Below are 21,841 nucleotides of genomic sequence, written 5' to 3'. Positions count from 1 at the left end.
TCTTCATGTTGGTCAGGCTGGTCTGGAACTCCTGACCTCAGGTGATCCACCTGTCTCGGCCTTCCAAAGTGCTGGAATTACAGGCGTGAGCCACCGCACCCAGCCTCTAGTTTTCAAAACATGTTAACATGCTGTATCATCCACTTCATATATTTACATTAATTCTAATTATTCTGAAAAATTATAAAGGTTAAGGAGGTAAGATCTAATAAAAATGACAAAATTATAGAACACTTAAACAAAGCGTTACAAATCAATGATCTCACTCCCTCGTTTTCAGATGAGAAAACTGAAGGCTTTTCAAAGGCTGCAACATGTAAAAATGACTAACATTGTTACTTCTCATTCAGTATTTTTCACTCTCATTTCTTAAATCCTTATGATCAAAAATATGTCAAAACACTTCTGCATGAATTAACAATGTAACATTTTATATATATATATATAGTTCAATAATGCCTCTTGTAAGATTTTATTTATATAATCAATCATCCATAGCAAAAATGTGGCTTGCAACTCTGCTAAAGACAGCTAAAATTTAGATTAATTTAATAACAAAGTTTGTATATACTAATTAAAACTCTTCAGGCTGGGTGTGGTATATCACGCCTACAATCTTTGGGATGGCCAAGGCAGGCAGATCACTTGAGGTCAGGAGTTCGAGACCACCCTGGCCAACAGGGTAAAACCCTGTGTCTGCCAGAAGTACAAAAATTAGCCAGATGTGGTAGTGTGTGCCTGTAGTCCAGCTACTTGGGAGACTGAGGCAGGAGAATCATTTGAACCTGGGAGGCTGAGGTTACAGTGAGCCAAGATTGAGCCACTGCACTCCAGACTGGGCAACAGAGTAAGACTCTGTCTCAAACAAACAAACAACAAAAAGCTCCTCAGATATACGAACACACATGAACTGTAGGGATTTCCTAAGGCCTATCATTTACTACTTTCTTACAGCAAGAACCCACTGTTGTTATCAAGCTGGCCCCTCTAGAAGGGCCAAGTAGACATTCACCCAAATAGAGATTTTCTATCCTCCATAATTTGCTCATTTTATTTTACATGAAGTTTATTCACTCATTCACCAAGCTTTTCTGAAAACCTACTGTAGGCTAAACATAAAAATAGTACTGACTATAAATAAGTAAATTTGCCTTGATATAAAACTTTTAAAAAACTTTTGTGAACCACTGATCTTCAAGGTAGAGTGCGTGACTATTTACCTGCTTGGAGTAAGGAGAGGAACTGGAAATTCTATTTATATGTTTTATCTCACAAGTTTCCATTTGTTTTTGTATGGCTTATAATGCACATAAATATTTGGTACAATTGCCAATGTATATAATTTTGAAACAAATATACCTATAATGGAGATATGCAGACAACTTATTTTAACAAATAAAGAAGCTTAATCAAAAAGTTGGGAGATGATTAATTTTTAAAACATCAGTGACTGTAATTTGCTTATATTAAATAAAAGTTGTCTCCCCAGGCAGGAATCGTGGCATGTGCCTGTCGTCCCAGTTACTTGGAAGGCTGAAACAGGAGGATGGCTTGAGTCCAGACGTTTGAGGCTGCAGTGAGCTATCATCGTGCCACTGCACTTTGCACTCCACCCTGGGTGACAAGAGTGAGATCCCATCTCTTAAAACAAAACTCCAAAAAAAAAAAAAGCTGTCCCCTTCATCACTAAAGAAGTAGGCCATTCTGAAAATTTAGAAAACACAGAGTGGAAAAATATTCCTCATATTCCCACCATCCAAAGACGGCTACTTAAATACTGACATGTAATTGTTTTCTCTTCTGCACTTTCCAAGCATTTTAAGTTTATTATATGTAAGATTTTATTCTTGCTTTTGAAAAAAAGCACTTTCTGATTTAAAAATTCCTTTTTTTTTTTTGAGACAGTCTCACTCTGGCACCCAGGCTGGAGTGCAATGGCACGATCTCGGCTCACTGCGATCTCCACCTCCTGGGTTCAAGCGATTCTCCTGCCTCAGCTTCCCATGTAGCTGGGATTACAGGCACACACCATACCTAGCTAATTTTTGTATTTTTAGTAGAGATGGGGTTTCAACATGTTGGTCAGGCTGGTCTCGAACTCCTGACCTCAGGTGATCCAGCTGCCTGGGCCTCCCAAAGCACTGGGATTACAGGCATGAGCCACCATACCCAGCCATAAAAATGATTTTGTAAACATCAACTCTAATGGCTCTCCATCATTTCACCATTGTGATTATATGGCCATTTTATTAATCCACAGTTGAGCTTTCAGATGACAGTGTTTTCCCTGTTAGAGTCATATTGTGAATCACGCTTTTTTGGTACATAGTTTTGTTTACTTAGGACATGTCCTTGGAGTTGTCCAATGTATGAATGCCTCTAGGGCTCTTGAAACCTAGTGCCAAATTGCTTCACCATATACCCACCCGACGTATCTGAGAATGTTGATTTCTCCTTTCGATTACCTGTACTAATCGTCAGTTAAATTAGCAAACCCACTGTTTTAACTAGGATTTCCTTAACTGCCAAATTTCATATGGCTCTGTTAACCAGCTTAATTTCTCAAATGAGGTCTTAGTGGTGAAAACATATCAGACCGCAGCAATATACTGGATCTAGGTGGAAGACAGAGACAGGAAAACCGGGTTAAAAAGCCACTATCATAACTCCAGCTACGGAAAATGAAAGACAGGGGCAGGAGGTATAAAGAGGAGATGATAGATTTGAATTGTTTTAGAAGACAATATCAAAGAATTTAGTCAACAATGGCTCCTAAATGTCTAGGTGCAAAAGCAGAGGTATTTATCTTGTAATTGAATAAAATACACTGTAAATTTACAGGGAAAACACAGAAGTAGATTCAATGAAGTAAAAGACATTTTTAAGAAGAAAAAAATAAATTTGGTTTGGGGACAAATTTCGCTCAGAGTACGCGAAAACTTTCTAACTATCATGAGAGAGGTTCTGGCAAGAGATATACATTTGGGTTGTTGAGAAATAGATGTGAATTAAACGCCAGGTAAATGCATCCCACTAAAAAGGAGGCTGAAGAAAGAAAGCTGAGCCAATCCCAACAAAGAAACTCAGCTGGAAAAAAAGGTGAAGGAGATGGAGAATAGTAACACAAGTAAGAATCAGGAGAAAATGGTGGTATAGAAGGTATAATTATTATTAAAATCACATTTATGTACAGGTACTATGTGAGGAGCTATATGTGCATTATTTCATTCAATCCTTAAGAACAATCCTATTTTAAAAGATGCAATTACTATCCCCACTTCGTAGACATGGAAACCAAGGTTTAGAACACTGGAGTAAGATGGCCAAAGATACGACGCTAGCATGTGGTGGAGCCAGAGGCAGGTTTCCTAAAACGCAGGAGAGTCTGGCAGTTTCGAGTTTGCAGAGACATCAGCTAATAGGCAAATGTAAAAACACTGGTGGTCTCTGCTAGGGTGCTACTATGATGGTGAATCAAGGGGTAAATGTTAGGAGAAACAGAGATAAGTAGACTGTAAAACATTGCAATAAGAAGGAATAAAAGAATAGTTGCAGAGGGCGGGGGAATGCTACGAAAAGGTGTTTGTTGCTGTCATTTTGATTTAAAGATGTGAGTGGTGAGAATATTTCTGGCCTAATAGAAAATCGTTAGCAAAGTCTATAGATTTGGGGGTAGGAAGGCCTGATCCTAGAGGAAATAGATGGTGATCAAGTATGTAGAATGCTCTTTCTTCTCTCCTCTGAGAACAGTGGTTCTCAAGGTGTGCTCCTGGAGTTCTGGTATTCTTCCCTCGTAATGAAGCACTGTAACAGTAACAATAAAAATGCCAATTCCCCAACTCTCACCCCAAGTTTCAAATAAGAGCAAGTACACATAGAATTTTCTTCATTTTAAGTTTTTCACCAATAGCACTAATTATGCTTGATCCGGCAACTTGTGTTTTTTTGCTTTTGAGACAGAGTCTTGCTCTGTCACCCAGGCTGGAGAGCAATGGCACGATCTTGACTGACTTCAACCTCCGCCTCCCGGGTTCAAGCAATTCTCCTACTTCAGCCTTCCGAGTAGTAGGGATTACAGGCATGCGCCACCATGCCTGGCTAATTTTTTTTATATTTTTAGTAGAGATGGAGTTTCACCATATTGGCCAGGCTGAACTCATACTGTCCACTAGTAAAACAGTTCCTTGTTTGTATAATGGGATTAAACATATCAACAAGAATATCACAGCTTCTGATGTATCTGTCTCTGAACCAGCAGCATTTATCAAAGTGTGTTCTTTGAGGGATTCCATATTCATGCCCCTCCAGGAGATTCAGAGCACATTACCATATTAATGCTTTGAGATTCTTACAACAAAACAAAACAAACCATTTAACTTTTTGAGTTCAGTGTTTCCAACCTCTCTAAACATAGAAACCTTTCTTTATGTACTACGACATATGAAAATCTGAAAAACACTTTAGCAAAAGTTGGCCCAGAAACATCTTAACCACAAATCTCATAAGAAGGGCTTACAGACCATTCTCCTCTGCAAGAGAGTCTCTCCTTCTTCTGCACTCAAAGCACCCACTGTCCAACAACTCACTTGGCAATTCAGCATGCGATTCCTTACAGCTATTAACATTTAAAGATTAATTTTTATTTCATTCTTGCTTTTGTATTTAAACCTTGTGTCCTCAACTACATTGTGAGTTCCTGACCCTGGGAACTGTGTCTGTTCTTCTGGGTGCTTGGCAATTCTACTGACTGGTGCACAGTGAGAGAGAGAAAGCATGTGCAGACATTTCCTGCACATGCTTTGAGCAACTTATTATAAAGCGAAGTTTTGTAAACACCATTTTTCCATTGGCTAACGACACTTGAATTTCATGTTTTTTCACACTAAATATCCACTTTCAGTCACCTCTGGTGGTATCACTTCCCCACTATCAGGCCTGTATTTGAAGCAACAGCACTTCCAGGAAATAACTGGGTAACATAGGTTGGGAGAACCACTAACACACAGTCTGTTCATACTTCTAGGGCTGGAGAGGAAGGAAGGCTGTTTGTTAACAAGCTCCTCTTATTTCCCAGGATGATCTTTAAAAAACTCACCATAATCCAAGGTAAAATTTCTTAAGTAAGAATCAAAGAAACATGGGCTATGGCAGCACCTGCTAATATTAATGAGTATTAATGGCAACTTGCAGACTCCACACACTTGGACCCCAGCACCTAGAGCAGCATATCCTATGTGGCACCACGCCCTGACTCACAGTGGCCAATTATGTTTCTGCTGGAAATACCAATGAAGGCTCTGGCTGTCTGGACCTTGGAGAATTATTTCTACTTTACAAAAGCAAAAAGTGCGGTCCTGCAATGGGAGAACAAGGTAGCAGTAACGGCTCACCCCCTACTAGAATATCACTGATCAATTTCAAGCTTTGTTAAGTAAATCACATTTCAAGCATTTAGAATGTCGTAAATTCTAAACTGTTATACCACTATCAAATTTCAAGAATATGCTTACCAACAGTTACATTCTTAAGCCTCACTCAACTTATAAGAATATATATATTACAAAATAAATGCTTAAATACATACATGAAATCTGAAATCCCCCCTCAGCATGGAACAAAGATCCTCTGCTACATCAGACATGCAGGGATGCAAAGTAGCAACCAATCTTGCATAAAATGGTAGCAAATCCAACCTGCAAAAGTTATATGTGATATGTGTCAAAGGAAAGACATATCGAAAATCATTCATTCTAAAATTTCAACTTTTTCAGATGTATTCATACATTAAAGATTTTAAAACTAATAATCATACAGACATGCCTATTTATTGCCATCATAAAAAAGTGTCTGAAAATTCAGTGAGCCTTCTGAAATTTTATTAATAATTGGGCATTTTCCATTCCATGAATTTATCGCACATCTGTAATTTTACTAAGTATGTAATTTTGATAAAATATGAAACATCAACACACCAAAAAACCAGTACGTTTTGACATGGCTTAAATTTTTACTCACACAATTACTGAGTAACTACGTATTTATAAATCTCAAGGTTAACTTCTTTAGTGCAAGACAAAAGCCTTTCAAGCCATTTCCTTCATTTACCTCAGGTTAAGTCATTTGGAAACCTCAAGGTCTAAAGTAAAAAGGTAATCAATAGGCTAGGAGTGGCACCTCACGCCTGTAATCCCAGCACTTTGGGAGGCCAAGGCAGGCAGATCTCAAGGTCAGGAGATAGAGACTATCCTGGCTAACATGGTGAATCCCCATCTCTATATTTTTCATTTATCTCAGGGTAAGTTATTTGAAAACCTCAAGGTCTAAAGTAAAAAGGTAATCAATAGGCTGGGTGCAGTTGCTCATGCCTGTAATTCCAGTACTAGAGGAGGTCAAGGTGGGTGGATCACAAGGTCAGGAGTCAGAGATTATCCTGGCTAACACGGTGAAACCCCGTCTCTACTAAAAATACAAAAAATTAACCAGGCGTGGTGGCACGTGCCTGTAGTTCCAGCTACTTAGGAGGCTGAGGCAAGAGAATCCCTTGAACCTGGGAGGTGGAGGTTGCAATGAGCTGTGACCATGCCACTGCACTCCTGTCTGGGTGAGAGAGTGAGACTTCATCTCAGTAAATGTGTATGTGTGCATGTGCGCGTGCATGTGTGTGTGTGTATCTACACAAAGCTCAAGATTCCATCTCAGTAAATGTGTGTGTGTGTGTGTGTGTGTGTGTGTGTGTGTGTGTGTGTGTGTGTGTCTCCACAGAGAGCGAGACTCCATCTCAGTAAATGTGTGTGTGTGTGCGGGGGGGGGGGTAATCGGTAACTGAAAAAGCCTTTAGGAAGGCAAAACAGTATTACAAAATCCATCCACTAACATGTATTTCACTCACTACAGAACCCACTCAGATCCCTGACTTTTTTTTAAATTTTGAGCCGGAGTTTTGCTCTTGTTGCCAGGCTGTAGTGTGACACAATCTCGGCTCACTGCAGCCTTCACCTCCTGGGCTCAAGCCAGTCTCCTGCCTCTCAGCCTCCTGAATAGCTGGGATTACAGGCATATGCCACCATGCCCAGCTAATTTTGTATTTTTAGTAGATGGGTTTTCTCCATGTTGGTCAGGCTGGTCTCAAACTCCCGATCTCAGATGATCCACCTGCCTTGGCCTCCCACAGTGCAGGGATTGTAAGTGTGAGCCACGCACCTGGCCAGTATCTTAATTTGGACAGTAAATGGCAAATTATGTGGCACTCACACTGCCACCTTCTTTCATTGTCAGAGCACTCTTTCCCATTACACGGGAATGAAGCTCCAGAATCCTGCTTAGCACAGCACTCCAGGTGGTCACTACTAGCTGGAATCAATACACAACCTAAAATTTATTTTCTATTCCTGCCACAGATGTTATTTTATAAAACCTTATTACTCAATGATTCGACACTCAGCAGATAAGACTCCAAAGGTCAGAAGTAGTGAAGAACTGATAAAAGCAGCAATACCGACAGCAGCAAGTAATAGAACTGACAGTGAGAAAGGAAGTTAAAAACTATAAAAATTAGACATAAGAGCTTAAAAACTAGGACAGCTTAAAGCAATTAGAACAGAAACAAATAATCATACAAGTCTTAATTATCGCTGAGTGGAGGCCAGGCACGATAGCTCACACTTATAATCCCAGCACTTTGAGAGGCCAAGGCCGGTGGATCACCTGAGGTCAGGAGTTTGAGACCAGCCAGGCCAATATGGTAAAACTCCATCTCTACTAAAAATACAAAAATTAGCCAGGCATGGTGGCGGGTGCCTGTAATCCCAGCTACTCAGGAGACCGAAGCAGGAGAATCACTTGAACGCAGGAAGGGGAAGTTGCAGTTAGCCAAGATCGCACCATTGCACTCCAGCCTGGGCAACAAGAGAGAAACTCCATCTCAAAAAAAAAAAAAAAAAGTGCTGAGTGGATCCCTGTACCATATAATAATATGTGATAATGTTTGCTCATCAGGAAAAAGACCTTATACCATGAAAGGCTTAGAATTAGATCTGGAAAGTTCCTTGGATGGATAGATTAACCCTTAGCTAGAAGAGACACACTGCAGAAAGAAGGATGGAAATAAATTTGAAAGGTATGTTTAAGCCAGGCATGGTGGCCTGTAATCCCAGCACTTTGGGAGGCCAAGATGGGTGGATCACCAGAGGTCGGAGTTCAAGACCAGCTTGGCCAACATGGTGAAACCCCCCAATGTCTACTAAAAATACAAAATTTAGCTAGGTGTGGTGGCACGTGCCTGTAGTGCCAGCTACACGGGAGGCTGAGGCATGAGAATCACTTGAACATGGGAGGGAGAGGTTGCAGTGAGCCAAGACTACGCCACTAAACTCCAGCCTTGGCCACAGAGTGAGACTCTGTCTCAAAAAGGTAAAAAATTTTAAAATAAAGAAGTAAGGTATGGTTAATGGGAGGAAACTGACTAAATTCATAACTAAAAGCCTCAAAAACATGGTACTCCTCAAAAACTTGGGATATTATAATTTCTAAGCAAATTAGTTCTTGCTAATGTGCTGGGCCCTGTCCTAGGCATCTTATATATATATTATTCAACTTGTTAAGCCTAACAACAACACTATAAGGTATATATATTACACTCACCATTTCAGAAATAAGGGAACAAATGCTGAGAGAAGTCAGCAATATGGTAGCTTTGTAGTAATATCACAGTAATTTTAAATAAATCCTATCTTTCTTTAAATAAACAGCAAAAAGTGTAATCCATTACATGCAAACACTTAATGCTAAAATTTAAATGTTTATTTAAAGTAGTTTTAAGGTTTTACCAAATTAAAGTCTAAGCTGCTGTCACATGGAAAATGCACTACTTATAAGTAGGTCATACCACTCCCTAAAGATAATACAAAAATAAAGTGTTCCTATAAGGTACTCTATTTTTTTTCTTGAGATGGAGTCTTACACTGTTGCTCAGGCTGGGGTGTGGTAGTGCAATCTCACCTCACTGCAACCTCTGCCTCCTGGGTTCAAGCGATTCTTGTGCCTCAGCCTCCCGAGGAGTTGGGACTACAAGCATGCGCGACCACGCCTGGCTAATTTTTGTATTTTTAGTAGAGACAGGAATTCACCATATTGGCCAAGCTGGTCTTGAACTCCTGACCTCATGATCCACCTGCCCCGGCCCCCACAAAGTACTGGGATTACAGGCGTGAACCACCGCAACCGTTCCCTGTAAGGTACTCTCATAAATACATAATAATTATCCTAATGTTCCTAGTGTTATAAAAAAAAAAAAAAAAAAGAAAAAAAAAGCCAGGAGCAAATGAGCATTTAATGTTCTTACATAACAGATGAATTTACACTAACATTAAATTTACAAATTTTAATTAGAATACTAGGCTCTTTATTCATTTTCCACACCCATTTAACAACAAATAAAGTATTCTTTTTCAGCTCATAATCAATAGCCAAATTCAAATATAGTATTTAAATCTATGTGGAAGTTCTTTTGCTCCCACTGCCACAATTTTGTGTCATTAAAGTACAGGTACAAGAGCAAAGGTACCAAGATGGCAAAGCAGTGCACTGGGAGGAGACCCAGGTACAAACTCTACAGGAGCAAACACCATCTTCATGACTCAGGGACTGGTCCACCCTCTTCCCGCTACCTCCAGTTTGCCTGCATCAGGCCCACTGGCTCCTCACTGATGCTCTCACTCAGGGGCTCTGCAATGGTCCTTGCCTTGGGCTGGAATATGCTTTTTCTAAACATCCATACTGTTTACTCCCTCCCTAAGGGGAAAGTTCCAGTTTCCAAATTTTGACCCTTTCTCAATACTCCAAGGAAACTGCACCTAACACACCCTACCCCTCACAGTCTCCTTACCTGCACTACTTTTAAAAATGGAATTTACCACCTAACATAGTAAATAATGTATTTGTTATGGTTAACTCATTTGTTACCCCTCCCCACCAGAATGTTAAGTTCCATGGCAGTTTGCCAGCACTCAAAACAGTGCCTGGAACATAGTCAGGTGCTCAATATACACATTTGTTAGACAAATGAGTATCTCTGGTATCTCACTCTTAAGTACACTGTTAACATTTAGTCTAAGACATTCTTCCCCATATTAAGGAAGTATCAACTTATTTTTGTAATAATAATATTACATGTTATCAAACAAAAGCTAATTTATCAAACATCTTTTATGCAATTAATAGGACATTCACATAGTTGTTTGCTTTCCTACTGATGTTATGCATACTAATAGGTTTCCTATATTAGAGCATCCTTCCATTCCTAAGATCAATCTTGTTTGGTTATGCTGGATTCTTTTTAATATACTATGTATTAAATATGATTTGCTAGTGCTTTACTAACAATTTTTATATTGACATTCAAAAGTGACATTGGTCAATGCTTGTGATTTTCCTGCTCTTTCTTCTTAGAATTTTTAACATATGAAATAACAACTTTTCTATGCTTTGAAACAAGTGATATTATTTGTTCCATAAAAGACTAAAAATAGTAAAGCTTTCTAGTCTTACTCTATATAAGATGAAATTAACGGATAATTTTTAACACTTTCTTCCATGATTACTGCTCTATGTGGGTATTTTATCTTGAATTTTCAAAAAATGTATTTTTTTCAAAAATATGTTTCACTGAGATTCTCAAGTGGTTTTAAAATATTTTTAAGCATATCATCCACTCATTTCTTAAACTTTTTGATGTTCTTTTTCTTTAAAATATATTTTCTGGCCACGCGTGGTAGCTTACGCTTGCAATCCAAGCACTTTGGAGGCCAAGGCGGGCAGATCACCTTAGGTTGGGAGTTCAAGACCAGCCTGACCAACATGGTGAAACCCTGATATTTTTTTAAAAAAATTTTTAATTAAAAAAAATATTATGGCCAGGCACGGTGCCTCAAGCCTGTAATCCCAGCACTTTGGGAGGCCGAGGCGGGTGGATCACGAGGTCAAGAGATCCAGACCATCCTAGTCAACATGGTGAAACCCCGTCTCTACTAAAACTACAAAAAATTAGCTGGGCATGGTGGCGCGTGCCTGTAGTCCCAGCTACTCAGGAGGCTGAGGCAGGAGAATTGCCTGAACCCAGGAGGCGGAGGTTGCGGTGAGCCGAGATCGCTCCATTGCACTCCAGCCTGGGTAACAAGAGCGAAACTCCGTCTCAAAAAAAAAAAAAAAAAAATATTTTATATATATATGTATATATATAAAAGTTTTCTACACACTTCTCAATTTTTATTTTTCCCAGAACCAGATCTTGAATTTCTAAACCTAAGTTTTATCTTGGTTGTCTTTTTCAATGTATTTTTTTTTAAACATTTTTTATTTTATTATAAAATAACACTTCCAGGATATGGACTTGCTGTGGTAGGAGTATGTAATTAGGCTGTTCAAAAATGCCTGCACTTGAGGCTCAGCATTTAAAAATGAATCTTTATATGTAACAAAAATTAAACAGCATATTTTCTGCATTAAAACTAAAATATTTTGGATAATCATAATAAAGAACAAGCTTTAAGAATGGGAATAAAAGCTGTTGGGCACCCCTTGGTACTACTATTTCACAGAAGATCATAGTTATGAACAAGCAGAAGGATGATGCAATCTCTGACATAATTAAAACTAGGTAAACCTCAATAAGTGTGTTCCAGCAGTCTGTCAAGTTAGGTGTCCAGGCCTATTACAGCTACTGAGCAAATGGGTTGGCATGAATAGTTACGTCCTTAATGTGTACTTCATTAAGAGGTCGATATGTCTTCTCACTGACTGGCAACCTCTCCAACTCATCTGGAGTTTCCAGACCATCTATTACCTTCCCTAATATGGTGTATTTCATGTCCAAATGTGGCTGTTTGCCATAGATGATGAAGAATTGAGATCCATGAGTGTTTGGGCCATTATTAGCCATAGGTGCAACACCTCTAACACTGCTTAAGATATTCACTGTATTCATCCTCAAACTTTTTGCCCCAGATACTGTTACCTCATCTTCCAGTACCTGTTGGATCTCCATTTGAACCATGAAACCCTTGATATTTCTGTAAAATATACAGCCATTGTAGTAGTTACTGGCACAAAGAGCCAAGAAATTCTCATGTTTTGTGTATTCTCTCACAAAAGACTTCAATTTTAACATCACCTACATCTGTATGCAATGTCACAGACATTTTTCCTCTTAGTGGTTTCAGGAAGGACTACGCAATTTCTCAGAGTCTTACAGCGAGGTCAAAAATAAGCCTTTGGGATTCACCACTCCGTTTAGCACAGCTGTTGTTAAAACAGGAAAAATGAAACTGCACATGCCAGCAGAGGTCTGTTGGTTCAAAACTATAGTTTCTTTGGGCCAGTGGAAGTTGGGCAAGGGACCCAATAGAGATCTTCTATGTATTTTTCAACAAACTTTGAGATAACACAAGATCAAAAATTCTTAAACTGTCATTTCATTTTTCTTCTGTTCATTCGTCTGTCCCTTGCACTTCACTTTATTTTCTCTTCCAAGTAGCCCAATCTACTTTGAGACCTTTTCTGTGGCCCCCCAAAAAAGGCACATATAGCTATCTTTTTCTTTCTTTTTTTTTTGGAGACAGAGTCTTACTCTGTTGCCCAGGTCAGAGTGCAAAGGCATGATCTCAGCTCACTGCAAACTCTACCTCCCAGGTTCTCCTGCCTCAGCCTCCTGAGTAGTTAGAACTACAATTGCCTGCCACAGCGCCCGGCTAATTTTTGTATTTTTAATAGAGACAGGGTTTCACCATGTTGGCCAGGCTGATCTTGAATTCCTGATCTCAAGTGCTCCGCCCACCTCAGCTTCCCAAAGTGCTGGGATTATAGGCGTGGGCCACTGTGCCTGGCCAGCTATGCATTTAATAGCAAGACAGTTTTGTGCTACCTGTTCAGGCACAGGTCATTGAAGTAACACAGGAAAATGCTTTCATCTTTAATAGGGATTTTTAAAATGAGTTAAGGATTCTCCTCAGAGAGCTTAACTCATTTAAACTTTTCCAGGTATTTAGTAATTTCAGTATTTGGATTTTTGTTTCTTTTCGAATCAGCCACAGGGGAAGTAAACTTAGATACTCCATTTTCTCAGAATCCTCTACCCTGATAACAAGGATAGTTGATACAAAATATCACCCTGCTCTATTTAAATCTTGAAGTCGTTGTCTGTTCATCCATTACTTCACAAAATAAAATCCTTTATATTGTAAATAATCAATTATATAGTTGTTCAAGGCTAGTCCTGCTTAAGAATGCTTTCTGCCTGTTCTACCTTCCTAAGGGTGCACAAGTTCAAGAAAGAGATGGAGTGCAAAATGTCACATCAGTCACATGAAAGTCATTAATAATACAAAATAAAACATTTTAATCCACATAAACTGCAAATTTGTATTAAAATTTAAGCCAAATGGACATTTCATCTAATTTGAGTGTTCTGAAAAGCAACTGAAAAATAGTTAGATCCTTCCTGTGAAACTGAATTCCATAATCATATAAGATGGTGACAATTATGTTTACCAACAATTAACCATGAACCACTTTAAAAGAATGCTATTTCCCCTTAAATCATAAAACCTTGTTTATGTTTTCAAGGTCTCCTGAATCACACATTTAAGTACCCTCCTAGCACTTAATGATCATCAAGCTAGTAAATAGTCACTAACTACAAGTAAGCAGAAACAACGAGAATGCAGATACACACACACACACACACACACACACACACACACACACTTGTTATTGAGAGGGGAAAAAAATTCTTACGGGTTTTTATCTCCTAATCAATTGGCTTTCTAAAAGAAATGTCTATCACTCTTTTTCTCCTTAAAATCTAAAGAATTTGACTATTGAAAGCTATTTAATCTTATCTCTGTGATCAAAAATGCCTAGAAAAAAAATGAAGGTGAAAGGACACTGTTAAGGTTCAATTAAAGAATACAAAGGATTTCTTCATAGAAAACACTAAAACAGAAGATGATTTCAAAAAAATGAAATATAATAAAAGATTGGGGTTATTTACCGTGGAATCAGCAACCAAATGCCCTGTTGACTTTTCCACGATGCGGCTGTTTCCAACACAACAGCGCCACCAAGTGGTGCAACATACTAACAGATTTCACAAAAACAGAAAATTGAGTGGAGGAGGAGGTCCAATCAGAAAATCTCTCACAAAAAGTCCAGCAAACTCCTAAAAGCTAGATCAGGACAAGCTGATGAAGAATTAAGTGCAGCACTTCATCTCTGAAGAGTATTCCGTTTACATTCATCTAAAGAGCCAACATTTGGCTAATGCAATACCAAGTGCAGCCATATTTAAAAACTAAGAAAAGAAGAGATTCTTATATACTTCCCCTGATACTAACTTAAAATTTGGCTTAGGTGAGGAGCCTTCTGGGGTGCTGGGAATGTCTTCCCTCTTGATCTGAGTGACAACACATATGTATGCTTTAGATGTAAACACCTCAGGAAGAATAACTAATGGATGCTGGGCTTAATACCTAGGTGATAGGATGATCTGTGCCACAAACCACCACGGTACATGTTTACCTATGCAACAAACTCGCACATGTGCCCCGGAACTTACACTTTAAAAGCTGAAGGAAAAAAAGATGCAAACACTTAATGTGAAATCTCAGTTACTTGTGTGTGTATAGCTATGTTACAAATTACCTATAAAATAAAATGCAAATATCTAAGGGGATTTCTACATCTCACTGGAGTCCAAATAGGCTAAGAGAGGCCAGGCACAATAACTCCAGTCTGTAATCCCAGCAATTTCTGAGGCCAAGGTGGGTGGATCATTTGAGGTCAGGAGTTCATGACCAGCCTGGCCAACATGGTGAAACCCCGTCTCTACCAAAAAAAAAAAAAAAAAAAAAAAAAAAAAAAAAATTAGTCAGGCACGGTGGTGGTGCACGCCTGTATTCCCAGCTACTTGGGAGGCTGAGGCAGGAGAATCAGGAGGCAGAGAGTGCAGTGGGCCAAGATCACACCACTGCACTCCAGCCTGGGTGACAGAGAAAGACTCTGTCTCAACAACAAAAAAAGGCTAAGAGATACAATGATAGTCTTTTGAGATTTGTTTCATCATTATTTAATGAACAAAGAGTGCAACTGAAAGTTAAAACACTGCTTCAGATCAAACCTTTAAGAGCTATAAAGATGAACTACATCAAACTTTAAAAACTGTGCTGCAAATTTATACCATCAAAGAAGTGAAAAGACAACTCAGATGGAAGAAAATATTTCCAAATTACATGTCTGATAAGAGATGTGGGCCCAGAATGTATAAAGAACACTTACAACTCATTCATAAAAACAAATATGGCCAAGCATGATGGCTCATGCCTGTAATCCCAGCACTTTGGGAGGCCAAAGTGGGCAGATCACAAGGTCAGAAGATAGAGACCATCCTGGCCAACATGGTGAAGCCCCATCTGTACTAAAAATACAAAAATTAGCTGGGCATGGTGGTGTAGCCCTGTAATCCCATACTCAGGAGGGTGAGGCAAGAGAATCACTTGAACCCAGGAGGCATAGGTTGCAGTGAGACAAGGTCACACCACTGCACTCCAGCCTGGCAACAGAGGGAGACTCTGTCTCAAAAAAAAAAGACAAAAACAATTTTATTTTATTTTATTTATTGAGATGGAGTCTTACTACAAAGCCCAGGCTGGAGTACAATGGTGTAATCTCAGCTCCCTGCAACCTCCACCTCCCAGGTTCAAGCGATTCTCCTGCCCCAGCCTCCTGAGTAGCTGGGATTAAAGCCACCCACCACCACACCTGGCTACTTTTTTTTTTTTTTTTTTTCCATTTTCAGTAGAGATGGGGTTTCACCATATTGGCCAGGCTGGTCTCGAACTCCTCACCTCAGGTGATCTGCCCGCTTCAGCCCCCCCAAAGTGTTGGGATTACAGGCAAGGGCCACCATGCCCAGAGGACAAATACAGTTTTAAAGGGGCAAAGGTTGTGAACAGGTATTTCTCCAAAGAAGATATGTAAATGGCCAATAAGCACAGGAAAAGATGTTCAACATCATTAGTCATTAGGGAAATATAGTCCTCCCGAAGACTGGTTCCAGGAACTGCCCCCCTAAAGTTACCAAATTACTTATAATGCCTAATACAATGTAAATGCTATATAAATACTTTTATACTGTGTTTATTATTTAAATTTTCTTAGAGACATAGTCTCACTCTGTCACCCAGGCTAGAGTGCAGTGGTGAGATCAGAGGTCACTACAACCTCAAATTCCTGGGCTCAAGTGATCCTCCCACCTTAGCCTCTCAAGTAGATGGGACTACAGGTAGATGCTCCTAGCCTGGCTTATTTTATTTTTTGTAGTGGATGGGGTTTCACTATGTTGTCCAGGCTGGTCTCAAACTCCTGGCTTCAAGCCATCCTCCTGCCTTGGCCTCTCCGCAGCATGCCACAGAGAGGACGAGCATCTGACTAAAGGAGTCCCAAACAGGCTGGGAGGGTGTGGGTGGAGAGCGAGGCCAGGATGCCAAAAGGTCCCCTCTCCCAAAGTGTTCCAGCCTGCCCCAAGTGCCAAAGACTCGGAGGAACTTGCTACCTCTAATACCACTTCATTGCCTATCCAGGGGAATATCCCAGCCTGCACTCTACACTCAACTCTCTTTACTCACCTATATCCCCCACTGGAGGACTATCAGTCATCGCTTTCACTCAAAGGAGAGAGAGCTGTGTGAATATATGGGGTCTGGAAGAATGAGAAATAAGATGACAGAAAACTGACTGGCACTGGCACTTGATTACTATCTTTCTACTCCAGCCTCCCCAGGGATCAAAGCGTTCCTCTCAGGGATAAGCCAAATCCTGCAGGTAGGGTAAAAATACACCTGGGAGTAAAGGACAAGAGAAGACCTGCAAAATGAAAGGCATTTCTGATCAGTAAAAATCTACAGCCAACCAGGAAACATCAACCTGGTCCGAGTCCCTCCCTATTACATCATTTTACGGATCTGTAAACAGGAGCCTTGGCTTTCCAAATCCCACAGTAACGAACTTTAGAAAGACTGAGACAGTTTTATTTAAACAATGAAAAGACTACAGAGAGTACTATTAACATGAGAATGTTTAAAAATTAGAAACCCACTTGTACAAACAGATTTTGATACAATTCAATTGATTAAAATCTATATAAAACATAAAAACTTGCCAGGCATTGTGGCACATGCCTGTAATCCTAGCTACTCAGGAGGCAGAGGCAGGAGGATCGCTTGAGGCCAGGAGTTCAAGAGCAGCCTGGGCAACACAGCAAGACCCTGTCTCTTAAAAAACGCATAAATAGGGCCGGGCACGGTGGCTCACGCCTGTAATCCCAGCACTTTGGGAGGCCAAGGCGGGTGGATCCTGAGGTCAAGAGATGGAGACCATCCTGGTCAACATGGTGAAACCCCGTCTCTACTAAAAATACAAAAAATGAGCTGGGCATGGTGGCACGTGCCTGTAATCCCAGCTACTCAGGAGGCTGAGGCAAGAGAATTGCCTGAACCCAGGAGGCGGAGGCTGCGGTGAGCCAAGATCGCGCCATTGCACTCCAGCCTGGGTAACAAGAGCGAAACTCCGTCTCAAAAAAAAAAAAAAAAAATACATAAATAATAGAGATGTAGAGAGTAACAGTCAAAGCTACATATAAACTACATCCTTCAAAAGACTGTCCTCTACCAGCCAAATCATGAGCATTTCTTTTTCTTATTGCATTTTAGGTTTTGGGGTACATGTAAAGAACAGGTAAGATGGTTTCATAGGTACATACATGGCAGTGTGGTTTGCTGCCTTTCTCCCCAGCACCTATATCTGGCATTTCTCCCCATGTTATCCCTCCCCAACTCCCCATCCCCAGCTGTCCCTCCCCTATTTCCCCCCCACAGACCCCAGTGTGTGATGCTCCCCTCCCTGTGTCCATGTGTTCTCACTGTTCAACACCCACCTATGAGTGAGAACGTGCGGTGTTTTTCTGTTCCTGTGTCAGTTTGCTGAGAATGATGGTTTCCAGGTTCATCCATGTCCCTACAAGGGTCACGAACTCATTGTTTTTTTATGGCTGCATGGTATTCCACAGTGTATATGGAGTATTTCTTTTATTGTTTTCAACAAGATAACTTACTGGAGAAGTATTAATAAACGTCTACTGACTGAAAACAAATCTCTGTATTAGGTAGCAAAGGCCACCATGGCACCCAACGCTTCACATGCTTCCTTACAATTTCTAAATGCTCTTATTGTCCTAGACAATAGGCTAAGAATAAAAACAACATGGCACTTCTTGTCCAAAGTATCCAGGACTAAGCTGAGTTCACACACTTGCCTCCCATTTCACGGCAACCTAGAAGCTATGGTAGTGGTGTAGATGAAGTAGTCTGGGTCCTCGAGTCACCTCCTGAAAGGGTCCTCTAGGGAGCCCACCAAACCCAGAGGACTTCAAGAACCTAAGATTTCAGAGGTTTGTGCTTCCTTCGACATCCCTAGCCTATCCTGGCTTATTTTATCAGGAAAAGTAATGGCCCACACCAATAAAGGTGAAAATCGTTTTTCATTTAAAAGAAGCTAGAATGATAGTAATGTAAAGAAAACATGAACTTCGAAAAAAAAGTTTGATTGAAGCCACCAAATCTGTCCAAATTTGTTTCAAGGTAAATAATAGGATCCATACTGAAAAGAAAAGGGAAAGCTGGCCCACACAGGGTAGATCTTCAAAAACGCAACCAACACGCTCCTTTCAATGATCAACACATCCTGTTTTTCTGTAGTTTGACCACTTATCCTCAAATTCTATTTTTCAGTGATAAACCTATATTCCTGACATACAACAAAAGCTTTGCATCTCAAAAGGAAGGGCAAAGACTGAGCAAAAGCTCCATGAGGAAATGCAATGCCAATGTAGAACAGGAAAATGGCCCCCAAAGCAACCAACATCAGAAATGATGGCAAAAATATGCCCTTAAAAGCGAAACTTGTTAGTAAGAGATGGGCAAATCTAACTCATGATACGTAATAAAAAGAGGGTAAGTACAGCATCAATGCAAAGGTATTGTCCATTTTTTTTTAATTAAAAAAATAAGAAAGAAGGCCGGGTGCGGTGGCTTACGCCCGTAATTCCAACACTTTGGGAGACCAAGGCGGGTGGATCATTTGAGGTCAGGAGTTCGAGACCAACTTGGCCAACATGGTGAGACCCCCATCTCTATAAAAAATAAATAATAATAATAAATAAAAATAAAAAATAAGAAAGCAAAGAACAAATTCCTCAAAAAACCTACCAAAAAAATTCACCAGATATATACTGCCGTGAAATATATGAAAATTCTGGCCAGTTTTCCATGAATTTTTTAAAAACTGGATGAACTGAAAGAAGAAATATAGCATAGCAGAGAGAAAAGACTTTAGAGAATGCTGAGTAAGAAAAAGATGACACTGAAAAAAGTGATTGGTAAGAAGAAAGTAGCCAGAAAATAAGCAAAGCACAGTCAACATATGCATCATTGGAGTAGTTAAAAAAGAAAACCGAAACAAGAGAACAGAACTAGCATTTAAATATATTTGAGGAAAAAAAATCCCAAAAATTCCCTGAATTTTTCAATATGAAAATTTCTTGAAAAGGCATGAAAAATGACCCAGAATGATCAACACCAACACATATCTATCCTAGGAAAGTTATTGCATTTGCTTGATTAGAGAAAGAATTACTTGGGCAGCCATTTAAATGACCAAGTCAATTTAAAGGGAGGGGAAAAAAAAAAAGGCAGGCTGGCCTCAGACTTCACCACAGTAATGCCAAATGCCAAATGACTCTTGAATGACACCTAAAAGATATTTAGGGTTAAAAACTATGAGCTGTGGATCCTATACTATAACCAGTCAAGTTGCCATTCAAGCAAAATAGCCCCAACTCCATCATTCTGAACATAGAGGAATTCAAGGCATATTTTTTCCCCAAGAATGCTTTTTGAGAAAACTATAAGAAAATGAACTTCAGGCCAGGCACAGTGGCTCACACCTGTAATCCCAGCACTTTGGGAGGCTGAAGTGGGCAGATCACCTGAAGTCAGGAGTTTGAGACCAGCCTGGCCAACACTGTGAAACCCCATTTCTACTAAAAATACAAAAATTAGCCAGGCGTGGTGCTACACACCTATAATCCCAACTACTGGGGAGGCTGAGGCAGGAGAATTGCTTGAACTCAGGAGGTGGAGGTTGCAGTGAGCCGAGATCGTGCCACAGCACTACAGTCTGGGCCAATAGAGCAGAAACTCAGTCTCAAAAAAAAAGAAAAGAAACGGAAAAAAGAAAATGAACCTCAGCAAATAAGCGCATTATAGTGAGAAATTTTAATATAAATGTTTTATTTTTTATCAGGGTATGTCGCCAACATAAAAATAAAGTGGGGGGGGTAGAAAAGCAGACAAAGTCAAGTGTGCTGCTTGCCTACTTGTAATGCTGAAAGTTAAATACCACTCAAATACAAGAATAAGCACATTTAAGAGTAAAAAGGAAAACATTAAGGGAGAAAAATTAATATCAGATAAGTGACTAAAGAGAGAAAGAAGAGACCACAAACTAATCTTACCATTGCTCATGGCAGAAAGCAACAGAGACTGTCTAAATAAATAATCGCTAAGCAAACTTACAATAATAAAGTCCTGGCAAGGTGCGATGGCTCACGCCTGTAATCCTAGCACTTTGGGAGGCCGAGGTGGGTGGATCACCTGAGGTCAGGAGTTCAAGACCAGCCTGGCCATCAGGGTGAAACCCCATCGTAAAATAAAAAAAATTTTTTTTAAAGTCCTAAAATAAAAATACAAATCTTCCTAAAATCAGAAACACACTCATGCATGCATACTAAATTAAAAAATACAGAAGACCACATAATGAAAGACTTTTAGGAATTAAAACAAAAGGGAAAACATTACAGAACATAAGCCAATCATAAGCAGCCTCACTTTCATTAAAAGAAACATATTTTCAGAATAGGTCTGAGAGTAAAATTCAATTCAATTGTATATAAAAGAGACTCAACTAAAATAAAATGATTCCGAAAGACAAAATATAAAATAAAAGGTACAGGTATACCAAGCAAAATGCAAATAAGAAAGCAGCAGTTGGGTCTGGTGGCTCACACTTGTAATTCCAGCATTCTGGGAGGCCAAGGCGAGTGAATCACTTGCGGTCAGGAGTTCAAGACCAGCCTGGTCAACATGGTAAAAAACCACGTTTCTACTAAAAATACAGAAAATTAGCCGGGTGTGGTGGCGCACTCATGTAATCCCAGTTGTTGGAAGGCTGAGGCGGGAGAATCGCTTGAACCCAGGATCAGGAGGTGGAGGCTGCAGTGAGCCTAGATCTCACCACTGCACTCCAGCCTGAGCAACAGAGCAAGACTCCATCTCAAAAAAAAAAAAAAGCAGCAATCATATAATCATTAATACCAGATGAGTTGGAATTCTGGCCAAAAGGCCCTAAATAAAACCAAGAAGAACACCTTATAATGATAAAAGATGTACGTAATTCACACTTCAAGTTTAATCTGTACAACAAATAATGCAATAACAATATTTAGAAAGCTGAAATTATAATAGTAATTAGGTGAGATGCAACACATCAGAATTACAGTATTTCATCTACCTCTCAGGCCATGACGTGTGGGCACACGGACTAAAAAGGCCAGAAGATAGATCGGAATCATTATTTAGTCACGTAAACTTGATCAATACATTTAACTTTGTACCATAAAAACAAAAATACAGCCGGGCGCAGTGGCTCACGCCTGTAATCCCAGCACTTTGAGAGG

General features: G+C 39.7%; 1 protein-coding gene and 1 pseudogene across 2 annotated transcripts in view; both read right to left on the bottom strand.

The window, feature by feature from the left end:
• UPF2 (UPF2 regulator of nonsense mediated mRNA decay) overlaps positions 1 to 21,841 on the bottom strand; it is a 126,327-nt gene that overhangs the window by 58,168 nt on the left and 46,318 nt on the right. Inside the window, exon 9 of the mRNA XM_037739049.1 lies at positions 5,585 to 5,693. Within this exon, the coding sequence (XP_037594977.1) occupies positions 5,585 to 5,693 (109 nt within the window). The remainder of the gene's footprint in view (positions 1 to 5,584; positions 5,694 to 21,841) is intronic.
• On the bottom strand, positions 11,334 to 14,868 carry LOC108305279 (annotated as a pseudogene). The gene has a single exon (XR_001825641.2). The product of XR_001825641.2 is annotated as a peptidyl-prolyl cis-trans isomerase-like 3 (transcript).

This window comes from Cebus imitator, unplaced genomic scaffold, assembly GCF_001604975.1.
Source record: "Cebus imitator isolate Cc_AM_T3 unplaced genomic scaffold, Cebus_imitator-1.0 Scaffold61, whole genome shotgun sequence".
Classification (NCBI taxonomy): Eukaryota; Metazoa; Chordata; class Mammalia; order Primates; family Cebidae; genus Cebus; species Cebus imitator.
Note: the sequence above shows the minus strand (reverse complement) of the source record. Positions and strands in the feature narration are given on the sequence as shown.